The 26,429-nt window shown below is 42.4% G+C and overlaps 2 protein-coding genes across 5 annotated transcripts in view; one reads left to right on the forward strand and one right to left on the reverse strand.

The window, feature by feature from the left end:
- The window catches only part of NME7 (NME/NM23 family member 7), a 169,757-nt gene extending 156,685 nt beyond the window's left edge, over positions 1 to 13,072 (reverse strand). The window contains exon 1 of one of the 2 annotated variants that reach the window (XM_073308141.2): positions 12,554 to 13,072. In XM_073308141.2, coding sequence (XP_073164242.1) covers positions 12,554 to 12,556 — 3 coding nt within the window. In that variant the 5' untranslated portion in view covers positions 12,557 to 13,072. The remainder of the gene's footprint in view (positions 1 to 12,553) is intronic. The other variant, XM_073308130.2, reaches the window with a different exon arrangement.
- Positions 136 to 25,575, forward strand: BLZF1 (basic leucine zipper nuclear factor 1). Of its 3 annotated transcripts, none has more exons than XM_073308117.1 (7): positions 136 to 154; positions 13,605 to 13,649; positions 16,702 to 17,144; positions 18,456 to 18,655; positions 21,446 to 21,574; positions 22,164 to 22,383; positions 23,927 to 25,575. In XM_073308117.1, the coding sequence occupies exons 2-7, from the start codon at positions 13,628 to 13,630 to the stop codon at positions 24,110 to 24,112; spliced, it is 1,200 nt and encodes a 399-aa protein (XP_073164218.1). In that variant the 5' UTR covers positions 136 to 154; positions 13,605 to 13,627; the 3' UTR covers positions 24,113 to 25,575. The 3 variants fall into 3 exon arrangements, with proteins under 3 accessions (XP_073164218.1, XP_073164200.1, XP_073164209.1); XM_073308099.1 differs by lacking the exon at positions 136 to 154 and adding an exon at positions 12,660 to 12,775 and having other exon boundaries at positions 13,579 to 13,649; XM_073308108.1 differs by lacking the exon at positions 136 to 154 and adding an exon at positions 12,660 to 12,775.
- The last annotated feature ends 854 nt before the right edge of the window (positions 25,576 to 26,429 follow it).

Here is a 26,429-nt window from a genome sequence, read left to right on the forward strand (position 1 = left end):
GAGCCAGGGCAGCGCGCAGAGCTGCCTTGCCCCCACCAGGGGCATGCAGAGACATGCCAGCAGCCAGCCGCTTCCGGGAGCGGTGTGGGGCCACAGCATGCAGGCAGGCAGCCTGCCTGAGCTCTGCTGCACTGCTGGCCAGGAGCTGCCTGTGGTAAGTGCCCCCCTGCCAGAGCCTGCACCTCCCACCCCCCTGCCCCAGATCAGAACCCCCTTCTCCACCCAAACTCCCTCCCAGACCTTGCACCCCTTCCTGTACCCCAGTCCCCTGCCCCAGCCCAGAGCCCCTTCCTGTTTATATTCAAACATCAGAAGTCACATTAAAAAGTATTGGTGAGTAGTAATAACTTTAATACATTCAATTATTATTAGTTGATAAATTCTAACTCTACAAGTAGCTTTGCATGTGGCTCTCGAAAGATTTTGGTCAAAGACAAAAACAAAAAAAAAGCTCTTCTTCTTTGAAAGGTTGCCTACTCCTGTCCTAGCCCATCCCTAGGACTGTTTTACCTCTCTCCGTGAATCTGTTCACTGGCTCCCCATTCTCTATTGCATCTAAAACAAGCTGTCTGTCTTCACTTTCTAGGCCCCCACTCCACTATCATCTTTCATTTGCTATTGAGCTCTTGCCTTCTGCCTCCAATCAGCCCACCTTCATCTATTTGTTAAGCGTTAAAACAAGTACCTTCATGCTTTCTCCTATGCTGCCTCATACTTGGGAAGAGCTCCCCGTAAACACAAGCAAAGCTACATGGTCCTTCTTCAATTACCTGGGTAAGACTCTGTTTAATCATGAGAGACCACTGCCCATCATGCTGACTGGAAGTGACTCCTTTGTACTCCTGTCTATATTTATCTATTGTCTCTTCTCTTATACTTTGACAGTAAGCTCTTTGGGGCAGGGGACCATCTTTTTTATTCTGTGTTTTACAGTGCTTAGCACTACAGGATTCTGGTCCATGACTGGGGCTTCAAAGTACTATAGAAATACAAAGAATAATAGAAGCTGCTAGGCTGGCTCATCCTCATTGCCAGCTGTTGTTTACAAGCCTCCATGAGCTTCTTTCCAGTGATAGAACTAGATACCTGTAGAAGCACCTAGAAACAAGTTAAAAACAGAACTATTTGACCAGCATGCACTCAGTGGACCACAGCTTGAAAACTACTAGAAGGTTCTAGAAGGTTGTTGAGGAGAGATAGATTTGAGAGTAGAAATGTGTTCAAGCTGCAAAGATGGGCTCCAGAACCAAACTTCCACATAGTTTGGGAATGGTCAGATTGGGGGAATTGGTTCAGCCTAGTAATGAGAATGAAGTGATAGAGAAGGGCAAAACATAATTTAATGAATACTGGCGTTAAAGTTTAGCACAGGATTGCAGCTATATATACATATTTCCAGAGACAACCTGTGTCTGTCGATCGTGGGGGGCAGAGTGAGGGCAGCCGGCTTCAGCTGTATTACTGAGCATGCTCAGTTCAAGCCAAGCATTGCCTCTACATACTTCCTCCCCAGCACACCTTTCTTCCAGGCCTTTAAAAATAAAATCCCCTGCCAGATAATCCCACACCCACCATCACCCTCTGCATGAAGCCCATCACTGAACTCATTTCCTGTCTGAACAAGAGTCCCCACCTCTCTGAATCTCTCCCCCTGCACTCTTCAATCAATTTCTTCCGTTATATCAATGAAACCATTACCAACTCAATTTCCATTGAATCTGTCAGGCTCACTCAAAACAAAAACCTGTCACCCACAATTTAATAACACTCACCCATCCAAATCTGATCTCAGCCCCAGAGCCAAATTACCCTCCTCCCATCAAAATCACAAAGCTGGAGTGCACTGAGACACAGATTTGAACGAGGCTGATGTCTCCTCTATATCATGCTAAAATAAAACCTCATATGTGCCCACCCCCAAACTCTAGGGAAGTTACGCTCTAGAACCAAGCTTTGCAGCTTTCACCCATCATTTCTAGTCTCCAACCTTTTCCTTAGAAAAAGGTTTCTCCCTCGGTTCTAATCAACAGCAACTAACTGGCCTTGTCCTCAATGGAGGCAGAGCCATGCTACCTTCAGCACAGCAAAACAGCACGATAATCCTGTTCAACAAGGTTGCACCTAGTACTGTTTTTACACAATTTCATAGTACTTGGTGGGAAGTGGATTCTTTCAAAATGAAGTGGATAAAATTAATAAAGACAGTGTACACAGAACTCAGAATATACAATTGGGCAACAGACCCATATCTTGAACAAACCTTATCAAAGCTATGTCTCTGCAAATAAAGGAGTGCCATCTAGTGTTCATAGTGGGGCTGAATGCTTCATTTAAAAATACTGTCAAATTAGAGGCGTCATCCAATTTCCTATTACTTTATTTAAGACATATTTAGCATGTGAGTAGTAGCAAACATTGTATAGTAAACTATACTTAGAAAAATAATGAGTTAATAGGAGAAAGTCAAAGATGAAGGCTTTATAAAGCCAACATTTAGACATGCAATGTACACAAGCATTCTAGAAATTATAAGTGGCATGGACTGGGGTGTCCAGGCAGTCAAGTCTTCTTCACCCAGAAAACGTTTGAAACACAGGGGATGTGGTTGAGTCTTTATATCTTGTCTCCAAAAGTGCCAGTACCACATGCTTCAGAGGAAGATGCGAGAAATGATTACTTTTGGAGTAACCAACCGATAAGGGAAATTTCTTTCTTACTCCAGGCATATAACAGTTATCATGAGTTCTGGAACAGAATGATTTTGACTTTTTGCATACATTTATCCTGTGTAATGAAAGTGTGGATGTTCTTATTATCCATATTAATATCTGCTAAGCTCCCATCCTTAATTATGTCATGTTAAATTAATCCTGAAGCACTTACATGAGAGGAAAGTGATCAGGAACAGTCAGCATGGATTCACCAAGGGAAGGTCATGCCTGACTAATCTATCGCCTTCTATGATGAGATTACTGGTTCTGTGGATGAAGAGAAAGTAGTGGATGTATTGTTTCTTGACTTTAGCAAAGCTTTTGACATGGTCTCCCACAGTATTCTTGTCAGCAAGTTAAAGAAGTATGGGCTGGATGAATGCACTATAAGGTGGGTAGAAAGTTGGCTAGATTGTCGGGCTCAACGGGTAGTGATCAATGGCTCCATGTCTAGTTGGCAGCCGGTGTCAAGTGGAGTGCCCCAGGGGTCGGTCCTGGGGCCGGTTTTGTTCAATATCTTCATAAATGATCTGGAGGATGATGTGGATTGCACTCTCAGCAAATTTGTGGATGATACTAAACTGGGAGGAGTGGTAGATATGCTGGAGGGCAGGGATAGGATACAGAGGGACCTAGACAAATTGGAGGATTGGGCCAAAAGAAATCTGATGAGGTTCAATAAGGATAAGTGCAGGGTCCTGCACTTAGGACGGAAGAACCCAATGCACAGCTACAGACTAGGGACCGAATGGCTAGGCAGCAGTTCTGCGGAAAAGGACCGAGGGGTGACAGTGGACGAGAAGCTGGATATGAGTCAGCAGTGTGCCCTTGTTGCCAAGAAGGCCAATGGCATTTTGAGATGTATAAGTAGGGGCATAGCGAGCAGATCGAGGGACGTGATCATTCCCCTCTATTCGACATTGGTGAGGCCTCATCTGGAGTACTGTGTCCAGTTTTGGGCCCCACACTACAAGAAGGATGTGGATAAATTGGAAAGAGTCCAGCGAAGAGCAACAAAAATGATTAGGGGTCTGGAACACATGACTTATGAGGAGAGGCTGAGGGAACTGGGATTGTTTATTCTGCGGAAGAGAAGAATGAGGGGGGATTTGATAGCTGCTTTCAACTACCTGAGAGGTGGTTCCAGAGAGGATGGTTCTAGACTATTCTCAGTGGTAGAAGAGGCCAGGACAAGGAGTAATGGTCTCAAGTTGCCGTGGGGGAGGTTTAGGTTGGATATTAGGAAAAACTTTTTCACTAGGAGGGTGGTGAAACACTGGAATGCGTTGCCTAGGGAGGTGGTGGAATCTCCTTCCTTAGAAGTTTTTAAGGTCAGGCTTGACAAAGCCCTGGCTGGGATGATTTAATTGGGGATTGGTCCTGCTTTGAGCAGGGGATTGGACTAGATGACCTCCTGAGGTCCCTTCCAACCCTGATATTCTATGATTCTATGAGAGGCTGAGGGAACTGGGATTGTTTAGTCTGCGGAAGAGAAGAATGAGGGGGGATTTGATAGCTGCTTTCAAGTACCTGAAAGGGGGTTCCAAAGAGGATGGCTCTAGACTGTTCTCAGTGGTAGCAGAAGACAGAACAAGGAGTAATGGTCTCAGGTTGCAGTGGGGGAGGTTTGGGTTGGATATTAGGGAAAACTTTTTCACTAGGAGGGTGGTGAAACACTGGAATGCATTACCTAGGGAGCTGGTGGAATCTCCTTCCTTAGAAGTTTTTAAGGTAGGCTTGACAAAGCCCTGGCTGGGATGATTTAGTTGGGGATTGGTCCTGTTTTGAGCAGGGGGTTGGACCAGATGACCTCCTGAGGTCCCTTCCAACCCTGATATTCTATGATGTGGCCCTGAGTCCCATGTGTCAATTATAGTTCCTTTTAAAACTATTTCCTTTTGTCAGTTTTTAATTTGACACCTTTCAATTTCATTGGCTACGCCAGGACTACTGGATTTCATTCCTGCATCTTCCATGGACTTTCTGGGTTACCGTGGGCAAGTCACTTAAACACTTTTACCTCAGTTTCCCCATTTAACAAACAAAAGCTTTATTGACAGGTGCTTGTACTTCAGAAGTCACCACACAAGTTCAAAGTATTATTAACACTACCATATAAAAATAAAAAATGTGTTATTCTAAAAGTAATCTATTTTAAAGGTGCCAACCAGCATGGCATCTAGGCACAAGTGTTAAAAGCACAGATGAGCCTGAACATCCTCAAGTTCTGGAGTGTTTAAAAGACAGAATTATGTATACTTAAACATGCATCCATTAAAAGGAGCGTGTATATCCCTTTTTTTATGCTCCTTAACAGTTTTTAAACAGACAATCATAACAGAAACCATTCCTGTAACCAACGTTTTGAGGCCTGTGCCCATCTCTAATTAAACAACTCACAGTACACATCCCAAAGGGATCACTTTCAGTAGTGCCTTTTTTAGTACTACCATTCAAGGGACTAAAGTTAGTTTTTCTAGGAGCCATATGGAATTGCACTGTCTGTAGGTGAGGGTTATTTTATTTCCAAGTTCCTTTTAGCTGCAGGACCAATTATATGCATATGAGTTTAAAGTTTGTAAGTATCCGGAGAGTTGATAGCCACAGTGCATAATGAAAGGCATAAAATTAGGATAACATTGCTCTTTCCCCTTTGATTTGGGGCATCCCACTCACCAGTTTTCTAAATCTTCACACCATACACACAACTGCTATTTATGAAGGTCTTTCATCCAAGAAAGAACACAAGCCAACCCAGTTTATACACTGTACATTAAGATGGGGATAAGGAGGGATGACTAAAACAACTGAGAAGTTTTGGAGGGGGGAGCAGCTGGGGGAAAGCAGTTGTGTAAAATATAGAAAGGATCTCAAGTCACAAAATTCCAATCAGTATATAAAAAATTGCAACCCAAACACTCCAGTACTTGTATCACTTATGCAGTGGTCGCTAAAACAAAAGCACAGAATCACAGAGCCACTCCTGCAAATACTACTAGGTACAATGCTTATTTCCATGAGTAGGCACATTTGTACAAAAGTAGCCTAATTAAACAGAAATTTAAGTTAATACCCTCCTGAGCAGGCTCGGTTAGCAGAAATCTTTCTGTTCAGTTCTTCCAGGGTTGCGCCCATTGTCTCACCAGCCCTCTATATCTCCTAATCAGGGTAATAAAGTCCACATGCTTAAACTGACTGGGGCAAAAATACAGCTGCCTTCCCTCAGCCCAAGCAAGCTGTGAAGGGAAGGAAGAGCTGTACCTCCTTGTCCACTGTTGCCTGACCTATTTACATACCTCCTTGGGTTTTCCCTAGTGTAAATTAGGGGCAGGGTGTTTCCAGTCCACAAGGATCTCCTTCAGTGAGCCCCAAAGGATTTGTACAATTCTTCAGAAATGAAAGCAGGGATAAGTCACTTTCAGCACAATGAACATAGTGTGAAAGACTACTAGGGAGGAAGCATGTTAGGAGACTGCTTTGGAAGAGAGTTGCTTTTTGTGTAAAGATAATCAGATCTTAAGCAGGGAAATAAACAAGAGAGTGGATTGCTCAGGGGTTTGATAATTTCAGGGTATAGAGCAGTAATTAAAACGTTGTTAACACCTGATTGTCATTTGGTAGTCATTTGGCTTTGGCATCAGACCTTAAGTTAAAATAACTAGTCAGTCTAGACTTTGCACTGCCAATTAACAAACTCCATAAGCTTCTTTTACTTTTAGTGATGGCTCACCCAATAAATCCTTGATCTCTTTCACTTCATAGCAACACTTGAAATGGATTTAAAGGAATAAAAATGATCTGAACAAATTTATTACAAATAAGGAACTGCACCAGGAGTCAGTGCTCCCAAAAGACAACTTATAAGCGATGCAACAGTTAATACAGGATTTAACCCTAGCAGATGTCTACTTTGTCTCCAGTGATGGCAATTACTTTACCCACATCATTCAGATGAGCCACAACTTTGCATGTATTAATTTTTTTTTTTTTTGAGGGCAGCAACTTCTGCAAAACTGAGCTACGATTTGGCTCATCCAGTAAGTTATTTGCATGTCACACAGGGTCCTGATTTTGCCACCTTTACATAGGCAGAGTAGTACTTTACTTGACATGTACTGTAGTCCCATAGGGGTGGCAGTATTGACCCAAAATGAGTAATTGAAACAAGTTTTCTGTGGGTCAATCAGACAAACATAATGGGACAACATTTTGTTTGTTTGTTTTTGCATTCCTGCACCTGTCTTTTTATCTGCATGGATGCCAAGGGCAGAAGTCTGTATCTTTGTATCAGTTTATTTTCTAATTACACAGCCCAAAAATTCCAGGATATTAGCAGCCATATCTTCTACAGAGTACAAGGCCTGTCTGCCCAAAGGGTAACTTAGCAATACTAGAGTACATTAGTTCAGCATGGACCCCAATAAACTCTCCTAGTTGTTTATCTGAAGATTTACCAGCCAATGAGTTAATTAAGGCCCACAATTATGGCATTTTCTTTGTCTGTAATGGCTTTTTTAGCATATTGCACATATCACTTTATTTTCATTTGCACTGAAATGCTGCAGACAGGAGTAGTCATGAAACCAATGAGTTAGGAAACTCCTCTTTGTGGCTCATTTAGTCACAGAGTTTTCTAACTGAGAACTGGAGGAGTCAGAGGTCATGGCTCACATATCTACACTACTGTTAGTATTGGTAAGCTTCTCTGGTACATCAGTCGTGCTGAGCCCACAGATGCAAACCTTGATCAGGCAACAGAAGAGCACCTTGTCTTTTCATACCTTTTTCAAGAAGCCTCTTTGAAAAAGAAAATTATATCCTTTTAAATTACAGCTGGCTACTCCACAACAAAAGCACACAGAGCTGAGAACAATGTTGAGTAAAGTCTATTATAGAAAAGCTGGCTCTTGTCATACAAAGAGTTTTTACAGGTTCTGTAGGATGCAAATAATCTTGATTGCTTTTAAAGATGCAAACAAATGGCCAGATCCTCAGTAGAGCTATGTCAATTTACACCATCTGGAGACTTCTGCAACAGCTGGAATTCCAAGTTTACTGTTGCTGTAACACATTGACATCTAGCTTAAGAAATTTTCAAGATCACTGCAGTTAAAATCAAGTCAGAACTACAAGAGTAAAAAAAAAAAAAAAGCAAGATGATAATCAGAATGACAAGACAGTAAACTCTGACATCTCTGTGCTTTATGTCATATAGAACCAGGTTGTGATATTCAAAGGAACCTGAGGAAGTTGGCACCCAACTTCCATTGAACTTAATGAGACTACTCATAGGTTTAATATTAAGCCTGTGAGTAAGTGTTAACAGGATGGAGGGCTTGCTGTGTACTACTGGACAAGTCACTTTGCCTCTGTGTACCTCAGTTTCCTCATTTATCAAATGGGGATAATATCTGCCCACCTGAGTGTTGCAAAAATTGTTTGCAATGAACTTTGAAACTGACAAGCACTAAGAACTATTATTTTAAGGAGTAAAAAGAATGAAGGCCCCAGTCCTCCAAGTGACTGCATGCAAGCAAACTACTGCACCCAACAATAGGTCCATTGATGTCAAAAGACTGTGTCACAAGTCACTTGCAGGATAAGGGAGTAAACCAATTGCTCCTACTGAATGGCATGCTACTGCATCTGGATTTGCTTTCCAGATTCACACAGTGTGACAGAGACATTGTTAAAAAGACATTTATACTTTTAAGAGGCATTTAATATTCCTACCCATCCTTGTGTGAGATTATATCAAAACGTATAATTTCTATTAAAAACAGTCAAACAAACACCATACTCAAACCTTCTGCTGACACACAAGACGATTCCTTTAGGGTGTTCACCACTGTACAATTTACTACAGGTGCAGATCACACATGTAGACAATGAAATCCCCAAATGTAACTGAGTTACTTCTCTTTGCCACTGGATGGCAATGTTTCAAACTGTTTATTGATATTAGCTGATCTCTAAACCAATGCATTAGCATAGAAAGGTATGTATTTAAAGAATATTTCAGAGCTCCTCCACTTCCCTTTGTTCACACCAAAATTATAGACCCAATTCTACAATTTATAAAGACACAAATCCGAATGTACTGCTAGAAAGGACTGCAGCACTGGGCCCAATATATACTCTGAAAATTTTTGCATCATAAATAAAACCAGTATGAAACTGATTCAGTTAAGATTTTAATTTTCATGGTTCCACAGCGACAGTGTGATTTGTAATAGTTTCTCTTCAGGGAGTTCTATACATGTTTTAATGAATGCCATCATAATTCCTATATACAGTTTTGTTGCAGTTACGCTGGTCCCAGGATATTAGAGAGACAAGGTGGGTGAGGTAATGTCTGTTATTGGACCAACTTCTGTTGATGAGAGACAAGCTTTCGAGCTTACAGACAGCTCTTCTTCAGAAGTTGGTCCAATAAAACATATTACCTCACTCACCTTGTCTCTATCATAATTCTTAGTTTATACTGCTGTCTGGGAGCAATGCTGTAGTAAAGGGTCTGTCCGACTTTCTATCAGATTTTCAGGATATATTAATTACATTCAGGATGAATTTAGGTTTAGAGTATAAGATCTGAATGTACAGGAAGGAGCATTTTATTTTTAATTCAATATTCTTGAAACAAGCTGTTTTTAAATGAAAGTTGCCGTTATTAACATCCTTCTGATGTTCAGACAGAACATTCACTTTTTAAGCAGGACCAGGTGTATAATGAGTTACAAGGTGTACAACTGCCACTCAATTTACCTTTCTGCTAAGACACTGCATGAATTTCAAATAATGCTGATACTTTCTTAAAATGGCTATTTTCACATCATCTAGTTTCTTAGCTTGTCCTCACACTATTTCAGGACCACTGCAGGAGGAGACTATGTATGTGAGTGGCTGGTAACATACAGGACTATGAGGGACAGAAAGAATTTAAATATTCTCCTGGAAAGGGTTGCGGGAGGCTTGTATAAGCTTCTACCTATTTATACAGCCTTCATCACGATAGTATCTGAGCACCACACAATCATTAATGGATTTTTTGTCCTCAACACCCCACCAAGATAGGCAAGCATTATCCCCAATTTATAGATGGGGAACTGAGGTACAGAGTAAATTAAGTGCCTTGGCCCAAGGTTGCACAGGAAATTTGGTTGAGCGGGGAACTGAACCACTAGTCCCGTGTCCTATTCATTAGAACATCCCTCCTTCTACACAGTGGAGTTCTGCTCATAGAGGGATTAGGAGCTCACCACAGCAGGCACCTTCCTCAGATGCATAGCTATTAAACTCTTCTCCCACAGAGTTTAGGAGCTCAGCATGACAGACATCTCCCCCGCTGTACATCTTCTAAGACTCACAAGAGTACAACCCTGCACTGGCACTGCTTAGGAGCCTCTTTCCTCCTTGTCCCCCTATACAGCACTCTGTCTCCTTCTGCCACTGCCTACCCCATGACTCCTTCATTTTAGTAGTCACCCAATTTAACAAAATTGTTTTGTAATCAGTTAACATTGTCACGGAATTCAGTGCTGTTCTCCCACATAACTTGACACAAAATCTAGGGCTAATGTCGCACATAATACAAGGGCCTTGCTTATAAGCATTATGATGTAAACAGAGTAACTCTGCTTCTGGGAACAAATATGGACTGCAGTGAGAAACTGGTCTTTTGTTACAGGAAACAGTAAAAAAAAACAAAAACAAACAAACAACCATGTTTCTTAAAAACAATGTGTGTCTACCTGATTCCACCTTACAAATAAAGGGATGCTTGGAAGCACACCACAGTCATAACAATTACAGATTGCTACAAAAGGGCGGGTTTCTATGTTGATTGATGGAACAGAACTGTTGCTGACAATTTATTTATTCATGTTTCTCCTGGGATGACCCAATAGAATTTCAACCATTTATTTAAAGATTGACAATGACTTTGATACTGAAGTGGGGAAAACTGATCCTACATTATGTTCTGCATTTTAGTTTATAAACAAAGCTTCTGACTAGGATGGGGGACCACAAGAGAAACTGGAGCTGTTTTAAGTAGGCTTTAAAGGCCAAATTATGCCCTAAGATACATAAACAGAGCTCTCATTGACAAAAATAGGAATTTTGCATACATATTTGAGGACAAAATTGGGTCTAAAGTGTCTTATCAGTAGCAGTCTTGTGTTCCTTTTTAGACAGTAAGATTCAGCATTTTATAATCTTCAGACACTTGTTCATCAAAGTCCCTCAAAAAGCATTTTATAGTTTTGTTTGAATTATTAAACATGCGCCAGGCACTAATGGAATCAAAGTGCAATAGTTTCTTTTTTTAATCCGTTAATTGCCTCCACCTTGGAGAGGGGTTTGCACTGTCTCACGAGTTTCTAGTCTGTATGGAACTCCAATTACTTGTGCTTAAAGTCAGCCCTGCGTTAAAAGACCAATAAAGTATTAACAACAGGTCTGCTGTAGCTCACGAAAGCTCATGCTCAAATAAATTGGTTAGTCTCTAAGGTGCCACAAGTACTCCTTTTCTTTTTGCGAATACAGACTAACACGGCTGTTACTCTGGAACCCCAAGAAATTTACCCACTTAGGTACCCAATAATATTTTGCAATTTCCTAGCACCATTTATTGGACAGTTTGAACATAATTTATAACCACTAATAGATTAAGCCTCACAACATCCCTGGGAGGTAGAGAAGTAAGACCAATGGAGAAATTAAGCCACAGAAGTGGAAGCAATTTTGTCTAAGGTCACGGAGCAAGGTATACAGAAGGTCTGACTAGATGATCACAATGGTCCCTTCTGGCCTCGGAATCTATGAAATCCAGGATTAGCAATACAAATAACAGATCTCAGTGGAGTTACACCAGGATTAAATTGGTCTACTAACTCCATACTATTTCTTGCTTTTTCCTCTTCTTTATTTTGTAGCACACCCCATACCTTACATTCTAAAGGCTAAAATTGGGCCTCAATTACTTTGTCAACACCAGGAAAATCAGTGCTCATATTAGAGCAACTGACACCAAACGTTCAGCAGCCACAGTTGTAGCAACAATATCAACTCTGCTGTAGAAAGGGCTGGAGCATTTTTACTACCATGCCAAGCCAGCAGCTTAAGGCAGGGACAGCTACCAGGTGGCTGGCAATTGTTGAACTACAGGTACTAACTTTACCAGTGCAGATGCACTGGATGTCACAACACGACTCTTCTGCCTTGGAAGAGAATGCTTGAGAAGTAGTAAACCAAAGCTCAAAACAGGACTTGATGCCAAGGCTCCTGATTCACCCGAGGTGGTGGAAGGATGGAGACCGGGGTGGGGCCTGCCCAGCACGCACGAGCCACATGCCCCCCCTGGGAGTGGTTTGCAGTGGGCTAGTTCTGCTGCCAACACCCCGCCGGGGCCCCTCACCCCACGTCTGCTGCCAGGCCCAGAGGGAGAAAGGGGCTGGGCCACAGGGTCCGCGGTCTGGGGCCAGCGCGTCCTTCTGCATTGGGTTTGTACAGCGCCTAGCACCACGGGGCCGGGGCCGCTGCTGGACGTTACGACAAGAGAGGATGCGCCAAAAACGAGAACAGCCACCGGCCGCTCCGGGAGCCGCAGAGCACGCGCTGACCAGCCGCCCCGTTACAAGCGGCCCGGCCGCTCCCCAGAGCGGAGACACCCCCCGCCCAGCCGTGCCAGGGAGCGGAGCGGAGCGGGACCGCAGGGGCAGAGGACTCCCCCCGCCCACCTCCGCTCCATAGGGTCGGGGCGGTCCAGGTTACAGGAAGAAGCGGGGGAGGGGGGGTGTTGTAACGTCCATCCCAAGAAGAGCCACCGCCCCCCCACTCACCATGGTACCGTCCCCTCCGCTCCCGGCCTCGGGTGCAGCTGCCTGCAGCGTAAACTCAGCGAGACGCCTCCTCCGCCCAAGCCGCTTCCTGGCAACCGAAGCCCCACCCCCCGCGCGTAACCCGGAAGTGCCTCGGAAGAGGTGGCGGAAGTGGCGGAGGGGAGGGGGCTCGAGCAAGCCCTCTCTGCGGGCTGACAGGCAGACCCGGCGCGTGGCGGCCCGGTGAGTGTGTCACGCACCCTCGCGGGGAGGGCGGGGGCGGGGCCGGGCCGGTCGCTCTGCGTGTCGCGGGCTCGACGTCGTCCGAGCGGCCCCGGGGTGACGCCGCAGCCGGGGACCCTGCGCGCGGGGCTTGTTTTTAACCCGCCGCCCGGCCGGGGCGTCGCTGGGGGTTCCCGGCTCTGGGCCCGGGACTCGCGGCCCCGCGGGAGGGGCGCAGTTACCGGCGGGGACGGCTCCAGGACCTCAGTGCTGCCAGAGCCCCGCGCGCCCCCTCCCCTCCGGTGTTCCCCGCCTGCCGAGCGTGGGCGTGATGTGCCGGCGGGGGTGGCCGGTGTTCCGGGAGACTCAATCACGTGACACAAATCTTTGCCGCCTGGCGACTCCAGGCCAAACCTGGAGGGTTGGCAACTCTCATACCGGCCTGTGTCCGGCTGCTGCCGGGAGCGGGGACTTTGGCCCAGGCCTGGCCCCACCCCTCGCCCCCGGGCAGTGCCTGTCGCATCTCTGCGGGGCTTCCTGAGCAGACAGTGTCAAAAAGAAAAACAACCTGCCTCATATCTGAGCATAGGGGCGGCCTTTTCATCAGGTTATTGGTGTTATTGAGAGGGTGATAGCTCCCAAAATGTGCTAGGCCTTTCCAGACACAGAGCGCTTGGGTCTTGTCCAGAAGAGCAGGTCAGTGGAGTTACTGCTCCATGTCACAGAGGGACAAAATAAAGAGTTCCGAAGAAACATCAGCAAAATTAGCAGGCACATTTTAAAGTACTAATTATTGTTTCACCCTGAGTGTTTAACTTTTTTAGATTTGGTCGTCCTCTCTCCCATACAGCTGCATCAGCCAAAGGAAAAAAAATGACATCTCTAGGGAAGAAAGGTAAGTGCTCTTCCTTTACTCAAAAATATCTACATTCTGGTAATTCTGTATTCACTTTAGAGGTGTTTAATTACAGAACAGAGCTGCAGTGTATGTTAGACGTTATAGTGTATCTCGGGGGGAAAGGTTGTGGGAATCTTTGTTGTTGCAGTGAAAAGCAGAGATACAGTAAAGAGCCTGGGTGGAAGTGGTAATGAAATGTTTTCTTTTACCTTTGAATCCCTAGTTCAGATCAGCCAGGGCAGTAACAACGGAAAGTTATTAGCCTTTGATGGCTTTTTGGTGCCCTGAGATGATGATCTTCATCTAGTTCCTAGCTGATAGGTGTCTAGCATTTACTTGGCCCCCTTGTTTTTATTACAGTAGAATAATGAATTAAGCATTAAGACCCCACTTCTGCAAACAGACCTGCACAAGTAGACTTTTGTGCTGGCATAAAATCAATTTGCAGGCAAAATACCTAAATCTGCAAAAACTAGGAAATTCAAAATTAAGGATTCTTACTCTGTCCTTATGTCACACTGTAGTGGTGAGGCACAGCAAAATATATATGGTCTGTTCTTGGACCTGCCTATTGTGCAACAATGGTAAGAAGTCAAACTCTTTTGCACCTTAATGGACATGGTTTGCTGGGAATACTCTAAATCCCTAAGAATTTTATTCTCTGAAGATTTTTTTTTTCTTAGTCCCTCCTTTTCTCAGTGTTGGTTTAGGCAGGCATTAATAACCAGGGAAAGATTAGCATTGGAGAGGAAGAACACAACAGACCCTGTTTTACTAACTGTGTGAGGCAAAGGATACCGGTTCAGTTATTGCAGAAATTGTTTTACATTAGCAAGAAATCAATTTTCTATCAAAAAGATTTTTTGACTAGACTTGAAAAAAACTAAATTCTAAAAAGCTCTTCTCTATTATCTGTTAATTAGCTGAGCTCTTGAGTTATTTCTGGGTTTACATATGTGACAGATATGGCAATTTCCTGCAATATCTTTGGGGGATCTTACTGTATTAAATTTATGTATCATTGTGGGCCAAGGATTGTATGTAATTCCATGGGGGCAGGTGACCACAGCTCCTCCAGGAATTAAGAAGGGGGGTGTATATTAGGCAAATTCACTCAGGTTGTAACACTGCCAAAGACATACCACCACCTGGAGAGGTTCACATATGCTGGTTCAAACTGGATTCTCCAGAGACCAACAGACAAAGAAAGGTCCTATGGATAAATAGCCTGAGTTTAAACTGACTCAGGGCCTTCTTTCTGATCCAGCAAATGGACAGGACCTTCTGTCCAAGAGAGGCCTGGGAAGGTTGGAAGGACTTTGGCCAACTGAGGCCCTATAAAACAAATGGGTGACTTACACCTCTACCCCGATACAACGCGGTCCAATATAATACAATAAAGCAGCACTCTGAGGGTCGGGGCTGCTTTACCTCGTTATATCCAAATTCGTGTTACTGCAAGCGATTCCTCTGTGCCCCCTGCCCCAACTCACCTCCGCCTCCTCCCATGAGTGTGCTGTCGCTCCGCTTCTCCCCCTGCCCTCCCTCCCAGGCTTGCCACGCCAAACAGCTGTTTCGCAGCAAGCCTTGGAGGGAGAGAGGGAGGGGGGAGAAGCGGAGCAGCGGCCACACGCTCAGGGGAGGAGGCGGAGGCAGAGTGGAGGTGAGCTGCAGCGGGGAGTGGTTCCTCTCCCTACCCCGCTATAACACGGTCTCACCTATAAGACGGTAAGATTTTTTCGTTCCTGAGGACCGTGTTATATCACGCTAGAGGTGTAGTAAGCTTTTAGCATGCATACAGGAACTCTTTGTTTTTTACTGCATTGCTTTCATCTTAGGAATAAATGTGCTTGCTCATAAAAGGCTGTGTGGTAACTTTTAACTGCTGGCAATTAAACAGTTCACAAACCTTCAGAGAGAAAGCAATGCACAGATGCTGGCCTGCTTAGGCAGGTCTGACTTGCTGGGAATACCATAGTGTAGGCAGAGAACTGTGAGCCTGGAAAAACCTTGGTCAGAAGGGAGAGAAACACAGGTTTTCACCCAACGGAAGTAATGTTTGAGAGGTGGAAGCCTAAAAGTGGGTGCCCTTGGTGGACAAGGGAGAGGGTGCAGTTCCTCTGAAGTGTGACAACATAAATTGGGTCATACGATATAAAGATCAAACATCAGTCTTCGGTGTCCTGAAGCATCTTTCACCAATTTAGAATCATACACGTTAGAAATGGAAAAGATCATTGAAGATCAACCACTCCATGTCTCTGCAGTGTGGCAGTACTTGAAGTTCTTGTTTTCTAGGCTGGAAGTTTGACACAGTGAAAATTTTACAACCAGTTTAGGGTTGTGTACAATTCAATAAAATCCAGCATCAACAGAAATTTTTATTAAACATTGCTCTGCAGTGTTGGAAACCCAAACATGCCAGCACTGGGGGGAGAGGAGTACGGGAGAAACAGGAAGTGATAAGTTAATTCCTCTTTCCATTCTCCCCCCACACTCACTTTAGACAATGAAGTAAAACAGCACAAATAGTGAAAAGTAAATTTTTTTTTCTAAATTTTTCCAAGATTTACAACTAAGTTATTACTAGACACAGTTAAGGGGAAAAAAAACTTGTGAATGTATTATATTGACAGTATCTCTTTAAAGTTGTTGTGAAGCAATCTAATGCTTTTCAACGGTGAAGGAGTGAAATCCTCTTGGCTTTGAATTCAAAGTTCAGTGGCTAATGTAGTGAGTTCATATAGATTTTTTGCAAAGTGGCTGCTGTTGACCTTTTTATCTATATAGTCTTGTTTGTGCAATGTGCATGTAAATATAAATGAAACTAGATGGCGGGGTTTTGTATTACTGACCTTACTGATATGAGTAGGTGCGCTTTTTCCCTTCTGAATCCTAACTGAATCAGTGCCCCAGCACTATGCTGCTTTGCAGCTGCATTGTAAAACCAAGGTCCTTCCAGAGTTGTGTTGCCATGCTCTTTGAATTTCTGTAACTCCCAATGGCATAATAAAATAAATATATTATCTTCCCATTGTCTCCAAATTAGCCGACTGTGCCTCGTCACGCATTCGTGGACCTGGAGATGGCATGGAAACTGAGCAGCCACCTAAAACTGTGGAAGTAATTGCTGGAGCCCACAATACAAGTCGTCATGCCCATCACAGTCCACACAAGAAAGCTATCTCTTCCCTGAGTCCCGGAGTTCTCCAACTCGGGAAAATACATAGTGATAAGTCGGTGGAGATTGAAGCTGTTCGAATATTGGTTCCCAAAGCTGCTATAACTCATGTTGTTCCTACCAAAAATGCTAAGATGTCTAAATCCCTGGGACACCATAAAGGAGAGGATTTCAGCCAGTCAGATGGAGTCCTAGAACCCAAGAAAGAGCTGTTGGATCTAAAAAATGCAGTAGAAAAGCTCAAGAATTCAGAAAGGAGATTGCTACAGGATAAAGAAGGTCTTTCCAACCAGTTACGTGTACAGACAGAGGTAAGACATTGAGGATTGTTCTTGTGACGATAGATTTGTAACTATATTTTGTTTGGGAAGCCTGAGGAGACCAGTATGATGGTATAGCCTGACCTTCCGCACAAGGCAGGCCAGAGAAGCTTGCCAAGTAATCTCTGCATCAAACCCATAACTTCTTGAGCTATAGAATATATCTTAATCATGTGGCACAGCAAATTCCTAGCAAGCAGGTATGCTTTTACAGTAGTCTGTGTCACTACTGTCTTAGGGCTCCCTTAGTAAATTAGTATAATGAAAGACCCTTTTGAAATTACATGTATGCAAGGGAACAACTGTAGGAATCCCTACTCTGAACTGGAAATCTTCCATGAGATCTGGCAAACTTAAATATCCAGTTGTGATTTAAAGACTTCAAATAATGGAGAATCCACCACTTCCCTAGGTAAATTGTTCCACTAGTTAGTTACTCACTCAAAAATATTCACCTTTTTCTGAATTTGTCTAGCTTTATCTTCCAACCATTTGTTCTCTAAAACCCACTACATTTTGTTTCTGCTGTCTAAAACAGCAGAAACATTCATTATTTTAAAAATGTAATCAAAGGGCGTCTTTTTGATATCATTAACAAAGACAGCGGGAGCATGCAAATATAGAAAAATTGGCCTGCTGCACTGTATAAAGTACTCTGCAGAGAGCAACACCATAAACTCAGTTACAAAAATAATTTTTCCCTACTGAACATAGAAATTGCTATACAGAGAGTACCAGTGATCTACCTAGTCTAGTATCCTTTCTAACACAATGGCCTGATGCATCTACCAGATGCTTCAGAGGAAGGTGGAAGAAGCCCCAGAGTGGTAACTATCAAATAAATCACCCATAGGGCAAGTTTCTTCATACCCCCTTTTAGTTAGTGGTTGGGTTATGCCCTGGCACAGATGAGTGGATGTCCTACCTAATATAAACTGCAGATCGAAATGGCTACTACTCCTGTAAATTAAGCCTGCATTCTTCTCTCTGTAGTAGATGAATGTGCTTATGCTTTCAGACATCAGTTATACAGGCTTATTTAAGCAATTACAGTTATAGCAAATAAGTTGCATGTCTTGAACACTTTAGTAAACATGAGGCTTAAAACACTTGGCCTTCAAATTCCCAAAAGGACATGTATCTGCCCTAGTTGCAGTTCTTAAAGTGTCTTGTAATTATTCCATACAAAAGCCTGACATATTGGGAAATCAGTCTGAAGCTTTGTTAGCTAATGTGCTTTCTAGAAGCACACTGATTAGAAATATGACTTATGCTAGCTGTTCTACCCTTGGCCTATTCTAGGTGAATCGAGAGCTGAAGAAGTTACTTATTGCTTCTGTTGGGGATGACCTGCAATATCACTTTGAACGCATGGCTCGTGAGAAAAATCAGTTGATCCTAGAAAATGAGGCCCTAGGCCGGAATACATCTCAGCTGTCTGAACAGTTAGAGCGGATGTCTATACAGTGTGATGTGTGGCGCAGCAAATTCCTAGCAAGCAGGTATGGTTTTACAGTAGTCTGTGTCACTATTGTCTCAGGGCTCCCTTAGTAAATTAGTATAATGAAAGACCCTTTTGAAATTACATATATGCAAGGGAACAGCTGTAGGAATACCTACTCTGAACTGGAAATCTACCATGAGATCTGCAAAACTTAAACCACCACAGCCCTGCTTTCTTAAGTTTCCAGCCACTGTCTGTAGAGTTTTGAATAATTATTCATCCCTATATACACTTGTGTATCTTCAGTGTCCTTACCTAAAATTGTAATACCATAAACTTTACATTTTATTTTTTTAGCTGTGCATATGACAAGCTGAAAAGGGGTTCGTGCTGCTAGTAAATCAGGGTTCCAATTTATATGAAAATAACATTTATTGGGACAGAAAAGGATTAAAAGAAGATAGTTTGCTGAGCTTCTGAACATGGTGCAGGGCACCTTTTATCTGTCAAGCATTTGTAATGGACCATTGCTGGAGACGGTGTGTGTTTGTTTTTAGACTGGGTTGACACTCCAGTGAAGGGGAGGCTTAGTGTTATCTATTTTGGAGATTTTAATTAAGATATGTTGCTTTTTACTTGTCAAGATCCCAGATTTACAGTAAAATACATGGGAGCAGGTCTGTTGAATACAATTTTCACAAATGGAATTTAGACTTAAGAATAGAGTAGACAGAGGATCTGTGGCATACCAGCTATGACCCAATTAAAGGCTTTACAAATGCCGTGCTCTAGGATTTATATTTAATCTACTATTGAATGCAGAATATATATGACTAAACGTAAGTTGGCTACATTTAACAAAGCACATTCAACAGAGACTCAGGATCAGCGATGGAATATAGAGCCTTTTACCTGAGGTTGCCAGTCTGAATCCAGCTCAGGTCATTAGGTGGTGGGGACCTATGTACCATGATTTCCATATTCTTAGTTCAGTTACATCTGAGGGATTAGAGACAATCTCTTTCCTCTAAATTGGTAGTTGGGAGTGACCAAAAGTGGTTGGGATCTGATAGCTATTAGTTTGTTTCTAAGGGATCTGTGTCTAGATCATCCAATCACACCTTTGTTAGTCTCAGCAGAGAGGCAACTAAATAAATGAGCAAGAAACTGAATGCACCTGATATCCCCCTTGATTTATTTCCCAGAGATGACTTCCCCTAGGCCAGGCTTGAGGCATATTAGTGAGGCAGCCTGTGCAGTCACTGTTCCTTGCTTTACCTGCTCTTTGGTAAAAGAAGACTTTATTCTCCAGTGCTGTTACTTATGACATTTGTCAACAGCATTAACTTGTCCCAAAACACATTTTTTAAAAAAAATTTAAGACACTTCCTGTTTTTTTTAATCAAACAACACACACTGGGCGTTTTGAGACTGAGTTTAAACAATCACTTACTATGAATCTGCACATTCTGTATTAGAGACATGTAAGAGGCTCGAGGGTTGTGCCAAACAAATAGAAACTAAAAATAATCTGCACTGGCTAACACAAGAATCCCTCTTCCTGGATTGCATTTATTCAGAGTGGTCTGTAACAAATTTTAATAAAATAAAGTCTCAGCTCCCGGAAATGCCCTTTTTTCAAGTAACAATCAAATGTATATCCAACTCAAAATAACAAGTGAATTTATGCAACAACAAAAAGGTCCAAAAAAAGTTACTTAATTTAGCCTTTGGGAGTCACTCAGGGAGCATTTTCCAGGGTGCCTTCCATAGCTCCCTCTCCCCCCCAAAAAAAGTCTCTCTTTTTAGATTATTATAGAGCATAGATAATAAAACAAAATTTAATGCCACTATATAAATACATGGTGCACCCATTCGAATAGTGTTTGTCATTCTGGTCGCTCTATCTAAAAAAAAATATTAGAATTGGAAAAGGTGCAGAGAAGGGCAATAAAAATGATTAGGGGGATGGAACAACTTCCATACAAGAAGAAATCCAAAAAGTTGGCACTGTTCAGCTTAGAAGAGAGGACTAAGGCAGATATGATAGGTCTATAAAATTGTGGATGGTGTGGAGAAAGTGAATAAGGAAGTGTTATTTATCCCTTCACATAATACAACCACCAAGGGGCACCCAATGAATTTAATAGGCAGCAAGCATTGTTAAAACAAACCAAAGCAAGTATTTCTTCACACAACACGCAGTCAGCCAGTGGAATTTGTTGCCATGGGATGTTGTGAAGGCCCAAAGTATAAATGTGTTTAAAAAAAAATTAGATAAATTCCTGGAGTATAGGTCCATCAATGGATATTAGCCAATAGGGTCAGGGATGCAAAAGTGTGTCCCTCAACCTCCAATTGCTGGAATCACCCAGCACTGGGCACTGTCAGACAGGATATTGGGCTAGATGGACCATTGGTTTGACCCAGTATGACCATTCTTATCTTCATCTCCTCTTCCTAACTAAGCCCTGGTAAGAAAACAACTGCATTTCTTGATCCCACAGTTGAGAGTAGAGGGAAGGAAGCAACTGTGCCTTGCTGATGGTCCTTTTTTCTGATATTTGTGTTGGTTTGATCCTTACAACCTTGCTCATATCATCTAGTGTGCCATGCGGCTTCCCCTATGAGCCCCAAAAGGCCTCCTTATTACAAAACATTTCCTATTCCTAGTTTTTAAAAAAAAAAAAGCCAGGTATGCATCAGTTTTAATTGACTGCTCTTAATCCTTGAAGTATTTAATCTGCTAAAACTATATCTGCAACAGAACCAAAAGTGAAAACTAACTTAGATTTCTAAATTGCCTGTTAAAAGTAGCTGATTTATTTGGGGATTTCCTCTTTTGCAGAGTCATGGCTGATGAGCTAACCAATGCCAGAGCAATTCTTCAGCGCCAAACCCGGGATGCACAGAGTGCAATTCAGGATCTGTTGAGTGAACGTGACCAGTTCCGTCAAGAAATGATTGATACACAGAAGTATGATTACTCTTTACATTCTTTTTGTTTTCCTGCCCTAAATGTTATTCTGTGCATTTTTTATTACTGTGGTCTCAGTTAGGTAGTCTTCTGACCTAGAATCAATTCTCAACACTATTCCTGGTAGACAAGTATTTACAAAAAACATTGTTGTGATTGCTGTGCATGGAGCCCTGTCTCTCAGAAGAAGGGTTGAGGATTGAAGGAGCCATATCAGTTGAACTTCACCCAAAAGAGTTGTTAGCCCTAGGTGAGGGTTGAGATTTATCAGTCAGCAAAAGATAATGTAGGGGACCGCAGTCTTCCTGACTCTGAGTCCACCACTTGTCACCAAATACTCTAATCATGATGGGCTCCTCAAGCCTTGTATTTTATTACTGTGCTACAGTCTGGTGAATGGCCATGTGTCCTAATCTTGTTTCAATATTTAATTCTTATTTGTATGTTTCCTTGAATGTTTTTATATCCCTTGTCTGATTTGAATTGTAAGTTCCTTGGGGCAAGATGGCCTATTTGTACAGCACCATGCACACTGATTGCACTGTATAATTTACTCATTACTATAACAATTTAATTTTCCCCTGAACAGATTGTTAGAAGAGCTGCTGGTTTCTCTACAGTGGGGGAGGCAGCAGACTTATTATCCTAATGCTCAACCCCACACTACAGCAGAGCTAGCAGCAGTGAACCATAAACTGGCTAAAGCAGTGAGCTCCCACCTTCTTGGAAATGTTGGCACTAACACTCCAAAAAAGGCTTCCCCACCAACAGAGTTCTGCAACACGCCTGCTGAGAAGATGGCTGAAATGGTAAAACCCTTACTATTGCTCCCAGTTTGTGCCACTATCAGCGCTGCATAGGTGCAGCTTCCAGTTCACTTCCAGGAAAGGCAACTTTCTGGTGCATGAGAACTAATTACAATCTAGAGTGAGAGTAAAGTGCATGGGCAATAGAGAGCTTTTTCGGTACATCTGATCTAAAAGACTGTTCCCAAGCAAATATTTAAAAACTAGAAAAACTCACGTCCCCACACTTTCCCCAGAGCACCAGGAGGTAGCCTACACCACCACTGTATATCTGTTCAATAGCACCCCTTAGTATAGTGTCTAATCTCTGTACCACTTATTTAGAGCTGCACGGTGATCATGCATAGAGGACTCTGTTCTTTGTCTTCCTCATGTTCCAGGAAACTGCAGTAGGATTTTTTTCTCCCTCCTTTTCTCTTAGACTTTGGCTATAATTTTTTTTTCCCCCAGTATATAGTCTGGACTTGAGACTGTATCCATGCCAGCTATAGTTTTGGGGCATACGTGAAGACTGGGGATTCAATTTCACAATAAATGGCTTTATATTAGGGCAAGGAGATTAGAACATTAAAACTGAAACAAATGACCTAATAAATGGTCAGTACAGTAGAGTTTTAATGAAGATGTAGATGAGTGAATTCTCCAGAGACAATGAGCAGCTGGGCTGGAATAACCAGCAGGAAGACTTTAAAGGGAAAGTACTGCTTCCCCCCCAGCCTACCTGCTGCACTCCAGAAGTGATTGGGACAACATTTAATTTTAGAATAGGGAACTAACCAGGGAGCCTCAACTTGAGAAGTAGGAGGGAGAGGGGAAAGGATGACTAAGAGAAGGGAGGTGGGGCCGGGAGGCAAAATCCATACCATTTTCAAAGCAAGCTCTCTCTCTCTCCCCCCCCCCCCCCCCCAAAAAAAAATCCAGTTACTGTAAGTACAGGCGGAAGGAAAATTGGGGAAGATAATAAAAGTAGTAGAGAAAGTATTTAACCTTTCCCTTTAGTGTTTGATCATCATTGTAGTATGAACCATTTCTATAGGAGGAGTATCCCATGCATAAAACTGCCCCAAAATACCTATTTTAAAACTAAGCTATCCTCCATTAGAACTGAACTACCCCTGGGAGTGTACTAGGTGCCTATCAGTACGCTTATCAAGCAGCTGAAGGCACAAAGCACTGTGCACATAGTGGTGGCATATTGCTGGACTCTAGCATGTTTGCAAATATCTTTGATTAGTTCAGAGGTCACTCTTTTCTTAACCTCTAATCTTCCCTTTTTGTAATGAATTTAATTGTAGCCTTTTAAAAAAAGTTACCTTAGTTCTGCTGAAGGGATTCCAAATTTGTGAATCTATTTTCATTGCAATATGAAGTTACTCAATGTTAAGAATTACAGTTCAAGGTAAAAACTGACCAAGGTATGAGGATTGATAAAATTTACCATTCACCTCAACAGCAGCCACCAATTGTATGTAAATTCAAGTTAGGGATAAAGCATCTTGGATTAAATAAAATCCAGTTCATGTCTGATACTAAAGTTCTTTTTTAGGTGCTGCGAGTGTTGGATCCAGTTGCCTGTACTGAAGCATCACCAGAAGTTCCCTTTTCTGAGCCTTCCCCACCCTCCTTCCTTTCCACAAAGAAGAACATTGGTCGGTTTCACCCATACACCAGATATGAAAATATAACTTTCAACTGCTGCAATCACTGCCAGGGAGAACTGATAGCCCTTTAAAATCATTGTGCTGAAGACAAAAAGCCAGTGTCTCTGTAGATACGCTAACTTTTTGCTGAATGACACTAGTGATTTATCCATTTGGATTTCCTTCTTTGCTATTATCTTCCTGGGGGTTTGTTATGCTAGAAACAATGTACTTTTTACTTCCTATACCTCTCATGCTTAGGGACCATCTACAATCTGTGGTGAGATCATAGCTTCTACAAGGCTGGAATATGGTTAATGCTCCCATCTACAAGGGCAAGACCAAAATGTTACAACATAAATTTACACAATTTATAGTGTAAATAGCTCCTTAGATGTGTAGGATTTGTAATAATATTATGAAACCTTAATGGATTTCTGCACAGGGGAAGACAAAACCATAAAACTATTTAGGAACATAGACAAGTGATGCATCCACTTGAAACCTCTGAATAGTGCTTCCTTTAAAAGGGAGTTGAAATAAATGCTAAAGTAAGAAACATTGATTTATTATTTAAGTATTTTCATTTTAAAAAGAGCAATAGAAAGCACAATCATTTCTATGCGGTTTAATTTTTCTCTGTAGTGTTACTCAGTTTGCTGTGGTGCTATGGTCAAGTATTTATAGTCCTAATTAAGTTAAAGGATCAGGTGCAATTAACATTATGGGCCTTCAAGTTCAGAAGGGGGCAGCAGGGCCCTTACCTTGATGGAAAAGGGTAGAGAAGCCTCTTTAAGAAGAAACTTGAATGAAATTGAAAGGTGTTGGTGCTGAATGGAGTATGGAACCTAATGTGCCTGACAAAGTTATTTCTGTGTGTACATGAGGTTGAAACAAGTGGATTAGAAGCATTTTAACTCCTAGAACCAAGCTACTGCCTAGCTGATGCAGCAAAGATTGACATAGCTCCTTTAGTGCATAGTTTTAAAAACTGAAACTTACCCTATGCTTAGAGGCAAGATACTACACATGAAAATCTTTCATAGGTATTATACCCGTGGAAGGGCCTGCATCGTCAAATACTATGTATGCATAAGTAGTGACAGAGCATACTATATTTTTACTCATCTGGCTTTATTAGGTTAATGAGACAAATTCAAGGTATGTACTAGTAACCAGCCTGCCAAATACAGCCCAAGAAGACAGCTTGCAAGGTTCTTCTCTGCTTGCTTATTTACAAGTTAGACAGGATATAAGTCTTCTACCATATGTTAGTGAGCTTTTGAGCTCTTTTTGAACAAAAGTCATAGTCATAGAAAAATCATGCTGATATCCTGCAGCACTCCAGTATCCTGCCACCCCCAACAGACACAGTATGCATAGCCATGCTATGTAATTAAGGAAAAGGTCTCTAAACCAGTCACTAACACTTTTTTTGGTAAATCTAGTACTGTACACCAGGTATAAAAAGGCATAAGTTTTTGACTGCTACTCTTGGCCATGCTTTGGCCTCTGCAATTAATATGTTACAATAAACATTCTCTACCTACTTTTATCATGAATGAAGGTTTGGATTTTGTATACTTGTAACAGTCTTTGATTCCACACATTCTTTGCAGAATCTAAGGGCATGTCTACACTACAGCCAGGACTGACGCTCTGAGATCAATCCAGCAGCAGTCAATTTAGCAGGTCTTTATAAAGACCAACCAAATTGAGTGCAGATCGCTTTGCAGTTGACCCCTGTACTCCACTCCCAATGAGAAGAGTAAGGTAAGTCGATGGGAGATTTTCTCCCGTAGACCCTGGGTAACTTGACCTAAGGTACGTAGACTCCAGCTACATTATTCATGTAGCTGGAGTTGTGTAGAGTAGGTCAACTTAACTGCGGTAGTGTGAAAACAGCATAAGAAATAAAAGATTGAACTCTGCAGGAGTTACAAGAAAGCTAACTGATGGGCATTAGCTTTTGTGCCCTGGTGAACCTCATGGGGATAGAAATTCCTCTCTCCACCCCTTGCAGGTTGGGAAAACACTTAAACAGATCTTAATTTGTCAGCGTATCGTAGCGGGGAGAATAAACAAAGGTTGGTCACTTGTAACCAGAGTTCAAGATGACCTCTGCAGTGTCACACTTTTGTGACTTCTAATAGCAGTGCCCATTCAAATGCTCTTATGCCCTGTTCTCCTCCCTGCAATAAAAAGGAAGCATGGCATGCAGACTGCCTCAGTTCCTTCCACTAGCTCCTCAGGTCCAAGTCTGTCACTAATACTGAGAAGGAGGGGAACGTGGACAGGGAGTATGAATTACCTTTGTGAAAAGAGGCTCTAGTTCTATCACTATGGCATTTTTCACCATCATTAAACGAACTGTTAGATTCTTTAACTCTTCCCCTACCACTTAAACAA

The sequence above is a fragment of the Lepidochelys kempii genome, chromosome 1, assembly GCF_965140285.1.
Source record: "Lepidochelys kempii isolate rLepKem1 chromosome 1, rLepKem1.hap1, whole genome shotgun sequence".
NCBI lineage: Eukaryota > Metazoa > Chordata > Testudines > Cheloniidae > Lepidochelys > Lepidochelys kempii.